This window comes from Balaenoptera ricei, chromosome 11 (assembly GCF_028023285.1).
Source record: "Balaenoptera ricei isolate mBalRic1 chromosome 11, mBalRic1.hap2, whole genome shotgun sequence".
Classification (NCBI taxonomy): domain Eukaryota; kingdom Metazoa; phylum Chordata; class Mammalia; order Artiodactyla; family Balaenopteridae; genus Balaenoptera; species Balaenoptera ricei.
The window spans coordinates 31,906,148-31,926,693 of record NC_082649.1 but is presented as its reverse complement, the minus strand read 5'-3'; the positions used below and the strand labels follow the sequence as shown (position 1 = coordinate 31,926,693).

Sequence of the window (20,546 nt, the reverse complement as noted above, 5' to 3'; positions counted from 1 at the left end):
TACACACTTGTTGTTGACATGAATGGCCCAATTAAATGATGTCTATGTGTGGAGAGGGGGGGTCCCCAGGACACCTCTGTGTGGCCCTGAGGATCTGGGGAGAGGACCACGAAGGAGGACCTCAGGGGTCACTTACTGCTCAGCCCACAGGCCTCAACTTCACAAGTTGGCACCCAAACACATTTTTTGTTTTTTAATTGCCTTTGAGGAACAGGAAGTTTGACGAATTTCCTCCCTGGCCAGCAGAGTGTTGGAGGCAGGGGTCAGAACCGTGCGTGAAAGATCCATTACACAAGACTAAATCAGGAACTAGAAGGAACTGCTCTCTGGTAGCTTTGTTGCCAGAAGGGATGGTTATCTTTCCAGGAAAGGCTGAGGAAATCCTTTTCTGCCTTGGGGCAGGCCGGGGGATGGGATTAATCCCAGGTGATGGTGGGAAGGAGATGAAGAAGTGAGTTAATCCCAGGGGGGGACGAGGGGTAGAGAATAAACTAAAACCAGATCCAGGCCCTGGACACAGCGGCTGCCCCTCCCCCACCTCCCTTCCCAACCCCCTCTGGGGTTTCCTATTGTTACCAGAGACGACGTCCTGTTTCCTTTACCTGCCTCACTGTCCCAGGCCCCTGGAGCCCCCTACTGTCTCAGGGAGCAGGGATGGGACAGAAGTCTGGCCCCAGACCCAGGGTCCAAGGATCTCACAGCTGGAAGATCTCACAGCAGTGGAAACTGACCTGGGAGGTATGGGGTGCAATTTACCCAAGGTCACAGCATTGCAGATCTGCGTCAGCACTTGGGCGGGCCTCCACGGTTCTCTCAGTTCTCTCGAGATTACATACTTTGAAGGTTCCCAGAGGGAACCTGACTTCCCCTCCCTTAGGCTCAGCGTGGTCAGTTCCTCCCCTCCAAATGCCTCTCTCCAGCTGACTGTGGCCCGCAGGACTCACACACATCCTAGGAATGTGTTTGGATCCATGGAGTTCTGGGGCTCAGTAGCACAGGCTCTAGGACAAGCAGGCCTGGGTTTGGATCCCATCACAGAACCTTTATTTATTTATTTATTCTAGCAAGAAATGTTTATGCTGAGCACTAGGGACACAGCAGCAGACAAAGTAGACATAAGTCCCTACTCTCATGGAGTTTACATTCTAGTGAGGGAGGCAGATAATCAGCAAGATAAGGAAGGAAGATACATAGCCTGTCAGAAGGATTTGCTGAGGAGATAAATAAAGCAGAGGAGGGGATGGAGAGAAGGCAGCAGGAGATGGGGTGGAGGGAATGTACTGTTAAATAGGATGGATGGGTAACATCTGGGCAAAGACTTAAAGGCGGTGAGAGGTGGAGCCATGTGGATACCTGGAGAAAGAGCCTTGTAGGCAGGAGCAATAGTACGCGCAAAGGCCCTGAGGCAGAAACATGTCTGGCACAGTTAAGAGCAGCAGGAGGCCAGTGGGGCAGGCAGAGTGAGAGAGAAAAGGGCTAGAAGTTGAATCAGGAAGCCAGGGGGAGGTCAGACACCCAGGGCCTTACAGGTCACAATTAAAGCCTTTGGCTTTAACTCTGAATGAAAAGGGAGCCAAAAGGACAGGATCTGACTCATGTTTTAGAAAGGTCATTCTGGTCACTGTGTGGAAAAGAGAAACAGGAAAACCAGTTAGGAGGCTACTACAATAATTCAGGTGAAAGATGACAAATGCTCAGACGAGGGTAGTCAGGGCAGCACTGGTGAGAAGTGGGGAGATTCTGAGTTTTTTTTTTTTTTAATTAATTTATTTATTTTTGGCTGTGTTGGGTCTTCGTTTCTGTGCGAGGGCTTTCTCTAGTTGCGGCGAGTGGGGGCCACTCTTCATTGGGGTGCGCGGGCCTCTCACTATCGCGGCCTCTCTTGTTGAGGAGCACAGGTTCCAGACACGCAGGCTCAGTAGTTGTGGCTCACGGGCCCAGTTGCTCCAGCTCAGTAGTTGTGGCTCACGTGTCCAGTTGCTCTGCGGCATGTGGGATCCTCCCAGACCATGGCTGGAACCCGTGTCCCTTGCATCAGCAGGCAGATTCTGGGAAGCCCGATTCCGAATATTTTGAAAGCAGAGCCAACAGGATTTACGAATGTGGGTAGTGAACTGTGATAAGAAGAGAGAGGTCAAGGATAAATTCTAGGATTTTGGCCAGAAGTAACTAGAAAGACGCAGTTGCCACTTACAGATAAGGGGAAAGCCTGAGGGAGGGGCAGGTCTGAGGGGGAGACTTGGCCACTTATCTGCTGTAATTCTGGGTAAGTCGCTTAACCCCTCTAAACCTCAGTTTCCTTATCTGTACAAAGGTCATACTAATCATTCCCCTGCAGAGCCGATGGTAAGAATTGAGTGAGATCATGAACTCACAGGCGTGACGCACATACATACTCAATACACGTTCCACCCACAGCCCAGGGATGACACTGACCATCACAGCTCCTCAGGAAGGGACAGGAGGGAGAGGAAGACCATACCTACACATCTGTACTTTAGCTCCTCTCCCGGCCCAACTTCCTCCAGGAAGAAGGGGGACAGACCTTTTCGACAAAATTGGAAGTTTTCTTTCTTCAAGGTCTTTGATGGTTTTGGAGATGGTGATGATGTTAATGGGGGATGGCGGTGGATTGATGATAAACGATCATATTCCCATGTCCTTATTCTTACAAAACCCTTTCACGGCCATTATCTCATCTGAGTCCATCAAGGCAGAAATTATACCCATTCTATGAAGTAGAAGAATGAGGGGGTGGTTAAGACTCTGCGCTTCCAATGCAGGGGGTGCAGGTTTGATCCTTGGTCTGGGAACTTGGATCCCACATGCTGGGTGGCCAAAAAAAAAAAAAGAGGTACTTTAAAAATTTTTATATTATATTGGAGTATAGTTGATAAACAATGTTGTGTTAGTTTCAGGTGTACAGCAAAGTGATTCAGTTATACGTATACATGTATCCATTCTTTTTCAAATTCTTTTCCCATTTAGGTTATTACAGAATATTGAGCAGAGTTCCCTGTGCTATACAGTAGGTCCTTGCTGGTTATCTATTTTATTTTGTTTTATTTTAAAATATTGATTGATTGATTGATGTACTGTGTGGCATGTGGGATCTTTGTTCCCCGACCAGGGATCGAACCCGTGCCCCCTGTATTGGAAACGCAGGGTCTTAACCACTAGACCGCCAGGGAAGTCCCTGGTTATCTATTTTAAATATAGCAGTGTGTACATGTCAGAATGAGGTATTTAAAAACAAAATAAAACAAACCCGGACCATCTCTACCTCACTCTCTCATGGAACTCCATTTAATCTTTGGGGGAAAACGTGGGTGAAGAGGGTCCTGACGTGGGTATCCCTCTTCCCATCCCTGAGTGGGAGTGCTGCCCAGCTGTGTCCAGCTATGATATGGACTGTACCTCACGCCTCTATCCCAGGAGAGGGCCCACAATGCCTGCCCCAGTCCATTCTCCATCTCGGCCACTCTGAGCATGCCCGGTGTGTGGGTTGCAACCTTACTGCTTCTGAGGTTTGGGTCAGTGGGTCTCATACATTGTTCCATTCCAGTTACTCCTCCCAATTACTGAGGTGACAGACGAGGGGACTGGAACCCAGAAGAATCAACGTGCCTCAGATCACACCATTAGAAAGTGCAGTGCAGACGCTGAGGTCTGCACCCAGCAGGAGGAATTCCTGCATCACTTCTTCCAGCCCAGCTGCCCCCTCCCCTCCACATACCAGGTGCCAGAACACAGCTGTCTCTTCCTTGCTCCCCCAGCCCAGGCAAGCTGTCCTGGGTGGGGCTGAGCTGGGTGGGGCCGCCCTGGGGAGTGTCCAGTGAGGCTGTAGCCCCTGCAGGCAAATTCAGCTGGACACTGATGCTAAACGGCAGTCCCTACTGGTGAGAACTGGGCTGCTGCCCATTGGTGGGCGGTGGGGGACTGGGAGGGTACGAAGTGTCAGGTCTGGGTGGATCAAGGTCCCTGAAAAGAAAACTTAGAATTGCCCAGGGAAGAACTCCAGTTGGACTGAGGGAGAGGGGTTAGGGAACGCCAGGTGACTGAGAGTGCACAGGAGGAGGGGGTGACTAGAGGAAGGGAGGGTTCAGGGGACAGTAAGAGCCCCTGGAGGCTGAGAATGGCGAGCTGTAGGTCCCAGCCCCGAATTTACTCTTGCCTTGGCTGTTTGTCTCCATCTGTGCTATGGTGAGTATCCTCCTGCCCCAGCCACCCTTCCCAAAGGGCATCTGGAAAGCAAAAATGACCCTTGAATTGAGATCTGGGGGCGGGAGGGTATAAACTGAAGCAGGGGTTAAATCCTGCCCACCTCATGTCTTTGCCAGGTGAGGAGGGAGCAGGAAAGGCAAGCCTAGAGACTAGATCGCCTTGGAAGTCACTGGCCATGCCCACTCTGCTGCTCCCGCTGCTGCTACGGACACTGCTGGCCCGCCTGCTGCTGCCTGCTGCCCGCCTGGCCCGCCGGCACTTCCTGCCCCTGCTGCGCCGGCTGGCCCACCGCCTGGGCTCTCAGGATATGCGAGAGGCTTTGCTGGGCTGTCTGTTGTTTGTCCTCAGCCAGAGACACCCGCCGGATGCTGGGGAGGCCTCCAGAGTGGCCCGCCTGGAGAGGAAGGACAGGCTAGCCTCCCAAAAATGAGGCCATGAATCCTGGTAGCAGCTGTATCCGCTGAAACGCTTTCTTTTGGAGTAAGACAGTCCTGGCCCCATCACTGACTGCAGCCTGCCCAGTGGGCAGAAGACATGGTGGGGGACTGAGCACGAGAGGGGTCCGGCCAGGACATGCCTCCCCACTCCCCCACTCCCAGCAGAGACGATTGGAAGGATGCTCTGCATTTAGCAGAAAACCCATCATTATCCCTCCCTCCTTGCCCCTGCATTCTTCCCAAGAACTTTTCTTTTCTTTTTTTCTTTTTCTTTTTTTTTGGCCGCACAGCATGTGGGATCTTAGTTTCCCAACCAGGGATCGAATCTGCGCCCCCTGCATTGGAAGTGCAGAGTCTTAACCACTGGACTGCCAGGGAAGTCCCATCTTTTTAATTTTTTTTTCCAAGAACTTTTCTAATTACCTCTGGCCTGTGAGGGGAGAGGAACTGACTATCCTCCCTCTGCCACCCCCACCCACAGGCAAATGGGGACATGAGGTCCAATGAGGGACAATGGACAATTTAGCTAATCCAGACTCTCTGTCTTTGACTCGTGATTTACCAAGTAGTAAGACCTTGGTTCCCTAGGGAGTCAGTCCTGCCTCCAAAGCCCAGCATGCAGCAGGTGCTCAATAAATATTTGTTGCTTTGAATGCCTGGGATGTCTTTGACAGTCTTTGTCACACTCCTGCACTGCATGACAGTTGAACCTGTCCAGAGGGTAGGGGTGGGGAAACAAGTCAAGGCTTCCTTTTGCTACCTATTCCATTGTCCCTCTCGGTTTGTACATTCTTTTGCCTTATTTGAGTATATTACACTGTAAACCAGCAGTCTTGGATCTGCCTGGCCAGCTCAGGGTAAGGAGGTAAACATCCTCCAGCAAGCGTGGACACTCTTCGCAGCTAGTGATGTGGGAAGAGGGAGATTTGTTTGCTGAGGGACCCTGTGGGCAGCCGCCCAGAGGAGCAGTGTAGAAATGCATACCCCTGAGGGGTCCTCTGCTCAGGATGGGGTCTAAGGGGTAGGGGGTGGGTGGGGTGTGATCTGAGGAATTCACCTATTTCCCCTCCCCAGTGGGAGGCCCCTCGGGAATCAAATAAGAGCTGTCAGAGGCATTTGCATGCCAGCCTCCGGATAATTTGCTTACGGTTCCCATGCAATACTCCTCTCTCCCACCCTCCTCCAGCGAGTCCTGGGCTCTCGGTTCAAAGGGGGAAAGTGAGGAGTACAGGCTCCTTTCAGGACCCTCACCCCGTTAGCATACCCCTCAGAAGGTTGGCCTGGGGGAAGAACCGAGACCAGAGCTGTGGGCCCCCAAGCCGGCCCTGCGGGCCTTTCCGCCAGACCCCCGCCTCCCCACACCGCGGCACCATCTGCTTCCTCCCGGAGTCCTCAAAAGCCAGTACACGTGCTCGGCCCCCTCGGGAAGGTGGCCCGGGGGAGGGGCGGGGTGAAGGGGATTCGAACCCCTGGTCCCCTCCAGGGTCACGGGCACCTTTATTTATTTCGCCCGCTCCGGGCCTCCCCTCCCGCCGGCCTTCCGGAGCGCTCCTCACTCCCGAGCGGCGCCGGCGGGACCGAGCCGGCCGCGGGGCGCGGGGCTGGCGCCGGGATCGCCCGTTGCAGCCCCTTTGCCACCCGGCGGCATAGACCGGTCAGACCCGGCGCGGACTGCGGTTTCCGGCCACGACGACGGCCCCAGTCCCGAAGTGAGGAGGCCAAACGGCGACCAGGGGCCGACTGGCCTGTGAATTTCCGTCCGCGCTCCCCGACTCCGGATGTCCCCTAAGAAGTCCCTGCAGGTGCGCGTGGAGCAGAGGCGGGACCGCGGCGAGGGGGCGGGGTCTGCGCGGGTTGGGCGGGGCGGAGAGCGGAGCGTGCGGGGCTCGTGGGGCGGGGGAAATCAACGGAGTGTGCATCTGCGGTTTTTGGCGGAGGAGATCCTTTTCCCAGACTTTGGAGGCCGTGGTGAGATGACTGCCCTACCCTAACCACATTCAGTTGTCTCCAAGGTCGGAGACCTTCCCAGAGCAGAGGATAGGGGCAGAGGTCTGAGAAATGAAGCTGGAAAACCAACCCCAGTCTTCTTGAACCCTGATCCCCATACACACCCACAAGAAAGGTGAGGGACTTGAGGTGTCTGACCCTAAGAGGGCCGGATTCTGTCTTTAGTTTAGTTGATGTTTTGTTCATCATGGATTTTGGGGTTTTTTTTTGCATTAACTTTGATTTTTAAAAAAATATTGCCTTTAAACATTATTTATCTGGATTCTGGAATATTTGGGCGCCCCCTTAAATATTGCGACTCAGGCAAGTTGCCTCTCTGGCCTCTCCCTAGTCCCAGCCTGCCACAGGGCCACGGAGGTAGTCGCAAACAGGACTAAGAACATAACTGTCATGAGACGCGTTGGTGACAAACTGCGGAGCCAAGCAAACCCACTTCCAGCAAACACAGATGGAGGCAGGGCTGGGGAAGGATAGGACTGGCTGTGTGAGGTGATGAGGAAGGCTTGGGGCCTGGAAGGGGGAGGAGGGAATCAGGGCAAGCCACAGGCTCAAATAGGTGGGGGATCCGGTGGGGGTGGGGTGCAGCTGGATCAGCCCTTCACACCCTACCCCTGTACCTGGGACCTGAGGGAGCCAAAAGATTGGGCAGAGGGTGACGAGGACTGGCTGGGCCTGGAGGGCACAGGCCACTGTGAATCGGGCTCCGAGGCTGTCCAGCAGAGGGCCCTGGCACTCAGCAACCATCTCTGCGTAGGGAGGTGGCTCTGGAGGGGTGTGGGTGCTGGCTGGGGGCCCAGGCAGGGAGAGTGCCAGACAGGCTTCTGTCCAGCAATAACAGCCCTGGCTGTTGCCATCTAGTGAGCAGGCTGAGCTTCAGCGGGGGTGGGGAGGGAAACCAGCCTTCCGCTGTCTGGCCTGTGACCCTCACCACTTCCCTCCAGTTTCTTTCCACTTCCAGCCCCCTTTGCACACAACTGCAGCCAATGGCCACCAGCCTGGGGGATCCATTTGACCACTAAAGCCTGCCACCTCCACAGACTTAGAGCCGGGAAATGAGGATGGGGAGAGAGACAGGGGCCGAGCAAAAGGGGAGAAGAGGGCCAGGAGAGGAAGAGAGGGGCTGGACAAACACAGGGTAGGAATGGGGGGAGGGAGACCCAGACATGAAGCTGCCCTCAAAGCATGGGGCAGTGCCTAGAAAAATACCACTCATACCCCTCTTCCTGCCCTCTGTTTGGTTAAGACCAGGAGATGTTGGTGTGTCATGTCTCTGTGCGGCCCTGAGCCAGTAGGCTGGGAACAGCCCTTCTGAGTATCTTGGGGTGTGTCCACTGATCAATCCTAAGTAGAAAAACTACCCTTCCCCTCAGAGTCCAGTGTGTTCTCTGGGGAGAAGGCGTGACTCTGCCTTATCCCTACGATGTTAGTACTGCTAATTGTTAATTAGTGTCTGTGGCTTCTCCAGGGTACAGGCCTCTTGGGTAACTGGGGCAAGGGTCTGGGGGGTGGATTGGATTTTCTGTCCTCAGCATCTCTCTAGCCTTTGGATTGTCCTCCTATAGTGAGGGCTGCTGTAGGGGCAGTGATCCCCCTGTCCCCCAAATTTACTGACCAACGAAAAAGGAGGGAATCCTTCCCCCTCCCTTGGAGGTACAAGAAGGACTGATCATCCCTCAGCATGCTCACCCCCTTCCTCCTCAGCCAGGGAGGATGTGGGGCTCAGCAAGGCTTCCACTTCTGAGTATCAGGACCATAGGATTCACTCAGGCTGTAAGGCTATTCCGGGCTTTTTCCCTTCCCATTGCCAGCTGTGCCTCAGCTTTTCCAATGTTCTGGATTTAGAAAGGGTGAATCACGAGAGGGCTACAGGGCTGTGGCTCCCCCCACCACGCCACACACATCCCTCTCTAAGTCAAAGTTGTGGGTGAGCGGATCTGTGTGGGAAAACCCAGGTCACACATCATACTGATTCTGTCGGAGGGATCCCCGGCATGGGGGCTGGGGAGAGGAAAGGATAGTCTGAATTGAAGAAAGTGGCACTGAAAAGGGAAGGGGGCGCTGGAAAGGAAAAAGGTGCAGTGTGAAAGAGAGTGGTGTGGGAGGGGGCTTGGGGAGCCATAACGGAACGTCTGAGATGGTGTATGGGCGACAGGGGGCCGTCCGGATCTGTCTGAGCAGGTTTGTCGCTGCGAGAGTCCCGAGACAGCTGTGTAGGAGTTTGTGTAACCCCAGCGCGGAGACCAGGGGTACCCAGTGTGCGGCTATACCGTCCAGCCCCACGTGCTCCATGATGGGGCAGGGTTTGGCGTGGCAGGGCCCCCAGAGGTCCTATCTACAGAAATAGTGCAAGGTGTAGGCCAGGCGGCGGAGGGTCTCGGGTCGGAGGTCCCTCTGAGCCGGCAGCCGGCGTGCGGGGGGCGGGGCGGGGGCGGGGCCGCGGCGGACGCCGGAGAGCGGCCGCGGGCCGGGGCGCGCCGGGGCGGGGCGAACGGAGGGCGGGTTTGAATGTGCTCAGGCGGGCGCGGGAAGTGGCAGGGAGAGCGCGCAAACCTCCACGCGGGAGGACTCTTTCCCAGCAGGTGCTACCCGGGGACTGGGAGCCGGGGAACCGGGGGCCGGGGGTCACCGGGGTGGAAGGCGCCGCTTGCCGCCTGCCACGAGAGCAGGGAGGCCGGGCCTGGCAGCTGCGCGGCCGGGAGAGGGGACGCGGGGTGGGCCCCACCCGGGTGGGCCCCAGGGCCCCACCCCGCCCCCGCGCTGAGCGTGCGGAGCCGCGCAGCACGTGGCGTGCGGAGGCCCGGGCGCAGGGGCACCTTGCGGGGACCCGGACCCGAGCGGGCGTGGACGACCTGGCTCCCGGGCCTGAAACCGGCTGTCGCCGAGCTGACCTCTGCAAGGGGCGGGCGAGTTTAAGGTTAATCTCGATCAATTCTTGTCGTTGGTACTGGGGAGGGGCCGCACCGTTAACTGCGCTGGGTGCAGGGAATGGGGAAGAGGGCACGCGGAATGGAGGTGGAGGAGCTGTCTCTTTAACCCCCGCCTTCTATTGGCCGAACTCGTGTACCTGGCTTCCCTTCCTGGGCGCGTCCTCATTTATTCCCGGAGAGAGGACCCTTGCTTCACTCAGAGAAAGAACAAAGACATACCCCAGATTTTCTTCCCAGGGGAGAGCTGTGGTGGATGAGGGCTGGTCCCACGCCTGCCCCTCACCCCTCTTGGGGCTGCCCCTTTGCCCATTCCTCTCGATCACCTCCAGACCTTCCTGCCTTGTCCTCCTGCCTGTGTGAGCTCTCCTTGCCAGGATGTGTGTGTAATGGGGTGGGGGAGTGCCTTACAACTGACACTTAGTTCAGGCTGGAGGTGACCTCGACCCCTACCTTATTTTTAACCCCTTAGTTGGAGTAGAGTTACCCTATCTCCCAGTATAGGAGGCTGGCTGGGAAGCAGCCTTTATACCTCCCTCCCCACCCCGGAAGGAGCCTAGAGTAAGCTGCACATTGAGTTTGAATTCCAGCTCACCCATTCACTAGCTCTGTTACCTTTGGCAAATGACTCAACCTCTCTGAACTTCAGCTGTCCTCATCTGTTGTAGTGGAGACAGTTTTGTACTAGCTTATGGTGGTTGCGAGGGCAACCGAGGGCAGGAGAAGGTATCTGCAGGTAGTGGCTGGCCCCATGTGGGATCCAAGGAAGTGGTGAATTTGATGCTATCGCAGGGGTGTCTCTAGAAGCTGCGGTGCATGAGAGGTGTTTGGGGCCTGGGGTTGGGGAGGTTTGGTGGCTGCTTTCAAGGCCTCATCTCGGCAGGCCAAGGCATGGCTGAGGAACACCAGATGCTCTGAGCTGGTATCAAATCCCTGATTGCTGCTGGGCAAAGGCAGACAAAAACAAAATACCTGGGCCGGTTGGCTGAACGTCAGGATGTGGGCAGGGGGAGTGGGCTGCCCCTGGAGTTGAATTGTGCCCAGGACTGGGGTGGGGGCAGTTGAGAGCAGAGAGCAGGGTTGTAGCTGGGGCAGGGGGGAAGGCAGAAAGAAATACTCCTCTGAGCCTAAGAGAGATTTTACTGAGGAAGGGGAGATACTCTATTGTCCGCACCCCCCCCGCCCCCCCGCCCCCAGTCTCCCGCCTGCGTTGAAGCTACACCACACCCCAGGGTAGAGCCCTCTCGCCCCCATCCTTCTAGAAAATGTATAAACTGTCATTCACCACTGTCCCAAGTGCCTAGAACAGTGCCTGGCTGGCATGCAGAGGTCTTCGCTAAATATTTGTGGAAAGGAAGAGTGCCCCCATCTGGAGCTATGTGGGTCTGCTCCTCCCCTCCCTGTCCTATGGCCCAGATGTGGGCTGGGGGGCTGAGGAAGGCCTTGGAGAGGCTGGAGTTTACCCAGGGAGGGGTTGAGAGGAATTATTGTGGGGGGGTGGGTAGAAAGGCCCGTCAAGGTCCTTTCTTGGCGTCCCCAGGGCTGTGGTCTCAGGCTGGGGCCTGGAGCACTGGCTGCACCTGTGAGTTGACCCACCCCCTCAGCTCCCTGCTGAGACTGCTGGCTGTCTTATCTCCCAAGCTACAGGGCTGGGTTTTATCTCCCTGGTTGTGCTTGTGCGGAGGCTTCTCAGAATGGGGCTGCTCCCTGCCACAGTGAGGCCCTGGGGGGTTCTCTCCTGATATGCCCTGTGCCACTGCCTTCATTCTGGACCCTTACTCAGGAGGAGCCCATGGACAAGGCCTGCTGCCTGAGCCTGAGCTAGGACCACCTCCCGCGGACTGCCCGAGCCCCCTCTGCCCCCACCCTTCTGCTGGCTAGTCTGGGCAAGTGTGAGTGCTGGTCCAGGTGGGCAAGGAAGCCAGTCCTCGCCCAAAACGGTAGAGCTGGCTCCAGAGCTAGGCCCACACGTTGGGGACACGCCAGCACACGCCTGCCTGGCTTTCTGTGGCATCCGAGGGAAAGCTGTTTCCTCTGCTGTGGCAGGGAAGGGATACTGAGTGAGGGGTCTGGGTGCCTGGGGACTAAGCAGCCTCTGCTCCCATCCCTCCAGTCTTCCCTCCAACTTTGTTCTGAGAAAGGGGAAGAGGACAGGGGCCTGGGAGTGAGTCAGAGAGGAATCCAGGGGGGATGGGATGACCCTGTGGCCAGGACTGGGGGTCAGGGGAGAGGCTGGGTCCCCACATTCATCCTGAAGTATGTTCCTGGAAGACTGGCCAGGAACCAGGGAGCCTCTGGGCAGTGGCTGGAAAGGATGGTTAGGGTGCCACCAGCAGAGAGGCTGGAGTCTGTGGTGCCCCCAGGAGGGGACAGGCTCTCCAAAGCCCACCCTAGCCATGAGCCCAGGGGCTCCCTGGGAGTGCAGAGAGGTCAGACTTGCAGAGAGAGCTGGGGAGGGAGGCCTCGCTGGTTTGGCCTCGGTCATCACCCCTGAGGCTGCTGCTCCTGCAGATCTGTTTGTTTTGTGTCCTCCCTCCTCCCTCCCCTTCCCGCTACCCTCTCGCTCTTATCTCCTTTCTGTTTCCCTTCTTCTGTCCCCACTTCCATTGTCATCACTGTCCCTGACCCCTCTCGCTGTTTCCCCTGCCTTTAACTGTTTTTCTCTTCCTCTCAACCATACCTCCTCCTCTTTCCCTCCTGCTCTCCACCCTCCTGTTTTCCCTGCTTACAAACTGCTTCAACTGCTGGATAAAAATAGCAGTGGCAGTGGCAGTGGCCAGGCCAGGCCGGGAGCCAGGTAGAGCCTGAGCAGGCAGGGGGGCCCGGCAGGCCAGGCCCAAAGGGTCAGAGGGAGCAGTCCTGAGAGGCAGGGCTGGGAGTGGGGCCTTCTGGACTCTTCAGCCTGCCCGTTCTGTCTGTCCTGCCCTCCTCACCCCCACACCAAGAGGCTGAAGAGGCCTGTGGGGAAGCAGGGCCAAGACAGGACCTCACACTGCTTCTGCCCCCAGCAAGCACCGGAGGGAGGAAGCTATCAGCCAGGCATAACCAAGAACGCCATCACCATGACAACCAGTCACCAGCCTCAGGACAGGTACTGGGGAACCTGGGCTGTGAATCCAGGGGAGTGGAAATGGGTCTCCAGGAGGCGGGGTGCCGTATCCTTTGGAATTTGGGGTTGCCACCGCTGACGAGCCTTCCAGCTGTGTGGTAGCTGTGAGTCACGTCTGCATCAGGGGTGGGGGCCCTTCGTGCTGTGGCTGGGTGCCGATGGGGGTGTCTCCGGTGAGGCCCAGGGTGGTGGGCAGCAGCCCCTCCCTGGCCTGTCAGAGTTTCCAGTGTTGCTCTTCAGCAGCTTCCAGCTCCTGCCACCACCGTGGGGAGACATCTGGCAGCACACCTCGTATCCGAGCTGGCCGGCTGGCAGGGCTGGCCTCTGCCTCAGATGACTCTGGCTCACCTTGATCTTCACTCTGACCTCCCTTTCACTTCCCCACCTCCGGAGCCTAGGAGTTCCCTCCAGTTAGACCTGCATCCATGATCACGCATGTGTGTTTTGGGGGAAGAGGTTGTAGCTGGATTCAAGTTCTCCCAGGAGTCTAGGCCCCAAGAAAGTTGATGAAGCCATGCCTGGGGTCCAAAACAGCCTTCCACCCAGGCCCCCCAATCCCATCACCGCTCCCCTGCCCATCCTGTCCCCCTGTGCCAAAGGCCATGGAACTAGGCCACTTCTAGCTGTGGGACCTTGGGCACTTAGCTTTATCTCTCTGAGACCATCTCCCACCTATAAAATAGATGTGAGGTTTACTTGGGTAATTTAAGGACATAGTAAGTACAGGCCCCAAGCTGTTTAGTTGGTTCCCTCCGCTGTGTCTTTGGTTCCCAGGCTGCATGCCACCCTATCCTGGCACCCCCATCTGGTGGCAGCTCTCTGAACCCCTTCCCCTTCTCCATTGGCCTTGTGGCACTCACCCAGCCCCACTCTGACCCTCTGTCCTGTGGGACCTCGGCTGGGAATTCTCCCTTCCTTTGGGCCTCTCGATCAAGGCCTCACCTCTCTTCCTCAAGGTGGGGAATACATGAGGGAGATGGGGGCGCTGCACTTGTCAGGGCTCAGACCTGCCGACTTGGGGTGCTTACCCAGGCCTCCACCCGGTGCGGCCAGGCCCTGCGCTCTGGCTAGACCCGTCTCCTCATTGCCTTGGGCTTGTCCCTGCCAGCTCTGTGAAGAAAGCAGGTGTGGGCTCTGGGGAAAGTATGGCAGACACATCTGGAGACCACAGTGGGAGGGCCCAGGGCTGCCTGGGGGAAGCTGTCCCATCCCAGACAGGCCCTGAGGTGTAGGGCTTGGGGCAGTGACCTGGCCCAGGCTGGGTGGCGCTTATTTACTCTCTGGGGCCCAGATGATGTCCAGTGGCCTGGTCCCTCCTGGCCTCCCCTATGTGGTGCAACCTACAAAGCTGGTTCTGTCTAGGCCAGGAAAAAACAACTCCCTCACTTCCCAGATGTCCCAAGCCTCCCTGCCTGCCTGCCCTCCTAGATCCAGAATGGTCTGGGAGTTTCCTGACCTCAGAATCCTCTTTGGAGAGCCACACAGCCCTGCCCTGACAGTGTAATCACTTCCAGCCTGCCTGGCGGGGATGGAAGACTTGTGTTTGCTTTCTCACTCACCCTTCCACCCCCAGCCTTTAGCAAGATTTCCAAAACCACCTCCGGATGTGTGGGTCACACTGGTTCCCAAGCCTGCAGCATCCCCTGAGTCTTTGGGGCTGAGAATGGTCCTTTTGGCCATGCCCTTCGGTCCTATGTCCCTGGTCCCCTTTCCCCTCGGGACTCATCTGTGCCCTCTCCCCCATTCCAGGCCACCTCTCCCTCCACATACACAAATAGGAGAACACATGCCCTGTGCCCTGGGTCAGCTGGAGAGATAGAAGGGGAGGGGGCTGCCCCAGGTTTGATTTGGAAAGGAGGGTGGGATGGTGAGTCACCTGGCCTCACTTTCCTGTCCCATCCCAGGTACAAAGCCGTCTGGCTTATCTTCTTCATGCTGGGTCTGGGGACGCTGCTGCCCTGGAATTTTTTCATGACAGCCACTGCGGTGAGATGTGGGGATGGGCTCCCGGGGGCATGTCCACTGGGCACGTAGGGCCTGGATCTGTGCTGTGGGCAGAGGGAGAGAGGTTCTAACACTCCTATGTGCAACCCTCACAGTATTTCACAAACCGCCTGGACATGTCCCAAAATGCGTCCTTGGTCCCTGCTGAACCGAGCAAGGACATCCAGGCCTCGGCCAGCCCCTCAGCACCCTCGCCAGAGCGGAACTATCTCAGCGCCATCTTCAACAACGTCATGACCTTATGTGCCATGCTGCCCCTACTGCTGTTCACCTGCCTCAACTCCTTCCTGCATCAGAGGTGAGTGCCCGGGCCTCCACCCTGACCCCTCACTGCCTCCTGCCCTCCCAGGGCTGAGCCCCTGGCTTTACCACCCGTCTCTGCCGTCGTGGCCTCTCTGGCAGGATCCCCCAGTCTGTGCGGATCCTGGGCAGCCTGGTGGCCATCCTGTTGTTGTTCCTGATCACTGCCATCCTGGTGAAGGTGCCCCTGGATGCTCCGCCCTTCTTTGTCATCACCATGATCAAGATCATGTTCATTAACTGTAAGCGGGGCTGGGTGGGGACCTGGGGCAGAGATCTTCCCACATACCTGCCCCTTTCTTTCACACCCACAGTTGGCCAGAGAGAAATCTCTTCCTCCCTCTGGGTGGTCAGGATTCAGAAGCCTGAGCGGGCATGGACCAGGTGTGGGAGAGGGGGCCCTGGGAGTGGGGAGAAAAGGGCCGCTCAGCGTCAAGACTTACTGGGAGTAAAGCAGGAATTACAGGGGCCCCGGCCACCCACCCTGCTCTTCCCTCCCCTGCTGATGCCCACCCTGTTTCCCAGCGTTCGGTGCCATCCTGCAGGGCAGCCTGTTTGGCCTGGCCGGCCTCCTGCCCGCCAGCTACACAGCCCCCATCATGAGTGGTCAGGGCCTGGCAGGCTTCTTTGCCTCTGTGGCCATGATCTGCGCCATCGCCAGTAAGTCTTGCCATCTGTCTGCCTGTCGCCCTGGTTGTTGTGGGGAGAAGGGGACGGGGCCTGTCTCTGATCGCTGACACCCTCCACCCCAGGTGGCTCGGAGCTGTCGGAAAGTGCCTTCGGCTATTTTATCACAGCCTGTGGGGTTATCATTTTGACGATCGCCTGTTATCTGGGCCTGCCGAGGCTGGTGAGCTCTTGGAGAACACCGGGTTTGGGGTCTGGGGTGGGTCCAGGACTCCAGATCAAGGATATTCTGAGTATGAAACCTGGGGGAGGTGGAAATTCTGGAGATTCTGCTTCTGAATCCACCTTCCTGGTCTCCCTCACTTGATAGGAATTCTACCGCTATTACCAGCAACTCAAGCTCGAAGGGCCTGGGGAGCAGGAGACCAAGCTGGACCTCATTAGCAAAGGTCTGAAGAGCCTGAGGAAGCTGGGGTGGAGACAGTCTGCCCAGCGGGGAGGCAGCATGAGCTGAGGGCAAGAATGAGCATGCTGCAGTGATGCCAGAGGCGAGAGGGACCAGGGATGGGGTGAGGGGTAACAATAGTAAATAGGGGCTGGGATAGAGAAGCTGGGGGGAGATCCTGGGTGGCCTTGAATGCCTGAGGACAGTGGGAAGCAATTTCAGATTCTTGGACAGGGCGTAAACTGACCTGAGGCTCCTGGAAGAGGTCAGGGGACTTGCACAGTGGGAGTTCGGAGGCCGTCTGGGCTAAGTGTCAGGGCGCGGCTGTGCACTGGTTAAGGGAATGTCCACCCCCAGTTGACCCCAGCCCTTTTGGGGATTGTGTCATCTGTTGCTCTGTCCTCCCCACAACTTGAAGATCCTTCCACAACCTGTCACCCCCCAGGAGAGGAGTCAAAAGCAGGCCCAGAGGAGGCTGGAGTTTCAGCCCCCAACTCTCAGCCCGCCAACGAAAGCCACTCTGTCTGCGCCATCCTCAGAAATGTATGTGGGGCTTGGGCATCCTGCCTTCTACCCCTCACCCTCTTTCTCTCCTTTTGTTCCTTTCCCCACCCCACCCTCCCCCTTCCCGGCACTGCCCATCCTCTTCCTTTCTTTTTTTTTTTTTTTATTATTATTTACTTATTTATTTTGGCTGCTCCGGGTCTTAGTTGCGGCACATGGGATCTTTGTTGCAGCATGCAGGCTTCTTAGTTGCATCATGCATGCGGGATCTAGTTCCCCGACCAGGGATGGAACCCGGGCCCCCTGCATTGGGAGCGCGGAGTCTTACCCACTGGACCACCGGGGAAGACCCCATCCCTTCCCTTTCTGACTGGAGACTGGCCACTTTCCTGGATTCTCGTGTGTGTGTGTGTGTGTGTGTGTGTGTGTGTGTGTGTGTGTGTTGGGGAATCTTGGTTCTTTAATGATGCACAACCGCCATGAAGACACAGACCTGAGTCCCTTTCCTCCAGATCTTAGTCCCGGCTCTCTCCGTCTGCTTCGTCTTCACCATCACCATTGGGATGTTTCCTGCCGTGGCTGCTGAGGTCAAGTCCAGCATTGCGGGCACCAGCGCCTGGAGTGAGGACCCCATGGGTTCCCAGGATGGGGAAGGACAGAGGCTCCAGCAGGGCTAGGACTCCAGGGGAGGGGAGCCTGGACTGCTGTCTCCCCAGCCAGACTCTCCTGGTCCATTTGCCCTTCCCTGGGCTGGAAGCATCTTCTCCATTTTATAGCTGGGAGAACCGAGTCCCAGTGAGGGTCAGGGTTGTAGATTCTGCCTCTCTTGGACCTGCTAACCGTTCCCTAATCTACTCTTTCTCTTCCAGGAGACTACTTCATTCCTGTGTCCTGTTTCTTGACTTTCAATATCTTTGACTGGCTGGGCCGGAGCCTCACAGCCTTCACCATGTGGGTAAGTGAAGGAAGGGGGCACCAAGACCCTGTGAGAGGGGGGAGTCCAGCCTGAGACCCAGAGAGGGAACCAAGAAAGTATGGTGGAAAGGCGACCATGCTTTTTTAAAAACCAAGACACAATCTATGTATAGTAAGGCGTACAAGTTGTAGGTGTACAGCTTAATGACTGTATATACACACACAAGTAAACATACACACCCCCCTGATAAGCACCGCCCAGGTCAAGATATAGAACATGGCCAGCACTCCAGAAGACTATCATGCCCCCTCCCAATCAGTACCTCTGAAGGGTAACTAGGCTTTGAGATTTCAATTCAGATCCTGAGGGACTCCAAATGGAGCTCTGGGGGCCTTGGTTGGAGCCCTGGGGGCCTGGGTGTGCCCTGGGGGCTGGCGCAGCCTGACTGAGACACTGCCTGGTCCCCGCAGCCTGGGAAGGACAGCCGCTGGCTGCCGATCCTGGTGCTGGCCCGGCTGGCCTTCGTGCCCCTGCTGCTGCTGTGTAACGTCCATCCCCGCCACAACCTGGCTGTGATCTTTGAGCACGATGCCTGGTTCATCTTCTTCATGGCTGCCTTCGCCTTCTCCAACGGCTATCTCGCCAGTCTCTGCATGTGCTTTGGGCCCAAGTGAGTGGGGAGTGTGGTGGTCTCAGGAGGGGGCTAGTGCTCCAGTGGGGGACACTCTAATAGAGGGAGAGAGGGCAAAAGAAGATTCCTGATCCTGGAGCTCAGGGTTCCCAGGCTGAGAGAGGAGCCCGCTGGCCCTAGGGTCCCAGGCAGTGGTGGGTGGGAGAGGGGTAGGGTGAGGGAGGGGCTCCCAGGGAAAGGTAGAGACAGCCCCAGTACACATCCCCCCAAGAGGGGAAGTATGACAGGTGGGTAAGCAGAATTAGATGCTCTGGGTAGAGCTGGGGTACGGGCCATCCTAAGGTAGGCTTGCCCTCCCTCCTTTAGGAAAGTGAAGCCAGCCGAGGCAGAGACAGCTGGAGCCATCATGGCCTTCTTTCTGTCTCTGGGCCTGGCGCTGGGGGCTATCTTCTCCTTCCTGTTCCGGGCAATCGTGTGACCGAGGATGGACGGAAGGATGGCACCGGCCGCCTGCTCCTGCCTGCCTTCTCCTTCAGAGATGGGCTGGGGTCCTCTGGAGGTTTTCTCTTCTAGCTGACTTCTGCTGTCTTACAGCCTGTGCTGGGCCCAGCATCCAGACCTGGAGGAGAGAGCCTCTGAGGATGGATGGTGGGGACATTGTGGGCCTGAGGGTCAGCTGAGGGAGGGGACACGGCCTCTGTGTCTGCTCATGTCCCCCCACCTGGCTATGATTGATCCCTGCCTGGCAGAGCAGCAGAGGCTCCTAGTCTCAGAGAGTGTGTGTCATGTGTCTACCTGTTTGCCTGTACCAGGGGTGGCTAGGGGCCAGGACTGCTTGTTCTGAAGTCTTATCTGATATTTCTGCCCCCTTCTCCCCATGTGCCTCTTCCCCCTACCTCTCCATGTTCTTGCCCATCATGAACCCTGTACAGTTGCCATTTTACTGCCTTTTTTTTATACTCAAACCAGGTGCCTTCAAAGGCTCTCTGATTAAATAAACTTTTTTTTTTTTTTTTTTTTTTTTCCCCCCCTCCATGGCTCCCTGTGTGCTCCAGCCATGGCTTCATGCCCTGGAGAGGCTGGAGGGATGGCAGCCTGAGTCTGGGGGGATGAGTATGACCCAGATGGGCCTTGGCCAGCACTGGGCTGGGGTCCAAGACGGGGGGTGGGGGTGGGTGTTGGTCCTCTTAGTCTCAGAGTGACTACAGTACCTCCTGCTGGGGCCACAGAGGAGGGACAGGCCTGGAGCCAGGACACCCAGACTGTTGGCCGAGACGGAGAAAGGCCATTTTCCTTTGCCGTTTCATCCCTTCTTTCATAGGCCTGGGGGTGGAGACAGTGCCCCATCTTTTGTCTTCACTGTCATCCCCTCCACTCTGTCCTCACCCTGCAGCCCGGGGACTGAGTTCTCTCAAAATCACCAGCTCCACCACCCTGTCCCCCCACGCTCCTGGCTGCACTCCCACCCTCCCAGCAGGAAGAGGCTGCAGCCCAAGGGTTCTGCCCTGCCTGGCGCTCGGCCCTGACACCGAAGTCAAGGCAGACTTCTTGGCGAACAAGGGGCCTGTGTGTCCTCAATGAAGCTGGGCCCCCTTTCTCTTCCCAAACTTTGGCCAAGGGAGGCGTGCGGTGGCTCGGGACCATGAGAGGCGTCGGTGGAGGGGGCCATACTGCTGGGTCCCCCTTCTCAAAAAGGACTCTTCCAGATAGGAAGTGAAACCAGAGCCCTGGCCTCTGAGCTGCCACTGCCCCCACCCCCCACGCCCTTGGCACTGCTGTCAGGGCTTTATCTCTGACAGTTTAATTTAATTGAAGGCTTCAGGCTTCATTAAGGGCTGTTAGCACATTTTTAAGGGCTTTTGATGAGCTCTGAAGTCCTAACAGGGGGAGTTAAATATATCATCACAGGGGGAACTGGAGTCCACAGAAATACCCCAGGGTACACGCCAAACCAGGGTACAGAATCTGAGGTTGGTGGGAAACAAGGTGTTCCTTTCCTATCAGTTTCAAAAGCAAAGGGTGCCCTGAGTGTTCTCTCGTCCCTGCGGTGCCCTTTGGCCACGAGGCCAAGAGAAAACTGCACCCTTGCTCTGGCTCCCTCTCACTCCATCTCAACTTCCGAGAGTCCTACTGGGTTCCTTCCTCAGCACCACAGCCCCTCAGTGACCCTGTGCTTCTTCCCTGGGTCCCTTCTTGCCTCCTGCCTGGCCTTTCAGGACTCCTGCCAGGTCTCCTGCAGCCCATCCCACACAACAGCCGCAGAATAATCTGAAAACACATTTAGTCACAGGCCGGTCTCTCCCTGGGCACGCCAAACATTTCCTGATTACCACCACCAGCAACAGCCAGTTTTCTGCAATTCCTTCTCCCTGTGCACCTCAGAACTTTTCTAACTGTGACTATGCTCTTACTCCAGTT

At 56.7% G+C, this 20,546-nt stretch overlaps 1 protein-coding gene and 1 long non-coding RNA gene across 8 annotated transcripts; one reads left to right on the top strand and one right to left on the bottom strand.

The window, feature by feature from the left end:
• Positions 1–1,103: 1,103 nt before the first annotated feature.
• LOC132374653 (uncharacterized) lies at positions 1,104–6,457 on the bottom strand. 2 transcript variants are annotated; one of them, XR_009505708.1, is made up of 3 exons: positions 6,157–6,457; positions 2,483–2,828; positions 1,104–2,114 (listed from the first exon to the last, which is right to left on the bottom strand). It is a non-coding gene; the product is annotated as an uncharacterized LOC132374653 (long non-coding RNA). The 2 variants fall into 2 exon arrangements; XR_009505709.1 differs by lacking the exon at positions 6,157–6,457 and adding an exon at positions 4,325–4,902.
• On the top strand, positions 6,308–19,137 carry SLC29A1 (solute carrier family 29 member 1 (Augustine blood group)). 6 transcript variants are annotated; one of them, XM_059938595.1, is made up of 13 exons: positions 6,308–6,463; positions 12,601–12,683; positions 14,606–14,687; positions 14,801–15,003; positions 15,108–15,247; positions 15,531–15,665; positions 15,758–15,855; positions 16,003–16,081; positions 16,496–16,620; positions 17,094–17,202; positions 17,451–17,536; positions 17,968–18,167; positions 18,495–19,137. In XM_059938595.1, exons 1-13 carry the CDS (start codon positions 6,440–6,442, stop codon positions 18,604–18,606), a joined length of 1,476 nt encoding a protein of 491 aa, XP_059794578.1. In that variant the 5' UTR covers positions 6,308–6,439; the 3' UTR covers positions 18,607–19,137. The 6 variants fall into 6 exon arrangements, with proteins under 6 accessions (XP_059794578.1, XP_059794579.1, XP_059794582.1 ...); XM_059938596.1 differs by having other exon boundaries at positions 6,315–6,463; positions 16,523–16,620; XM_059938599.1 differs by lacking the exon at positions 6,308–6,463 and adding an exon at positions 6,564–6,629.
• The last annotated feature ends 1,409 nt before the right edge of the window (positions 19,138–20,546 follow it).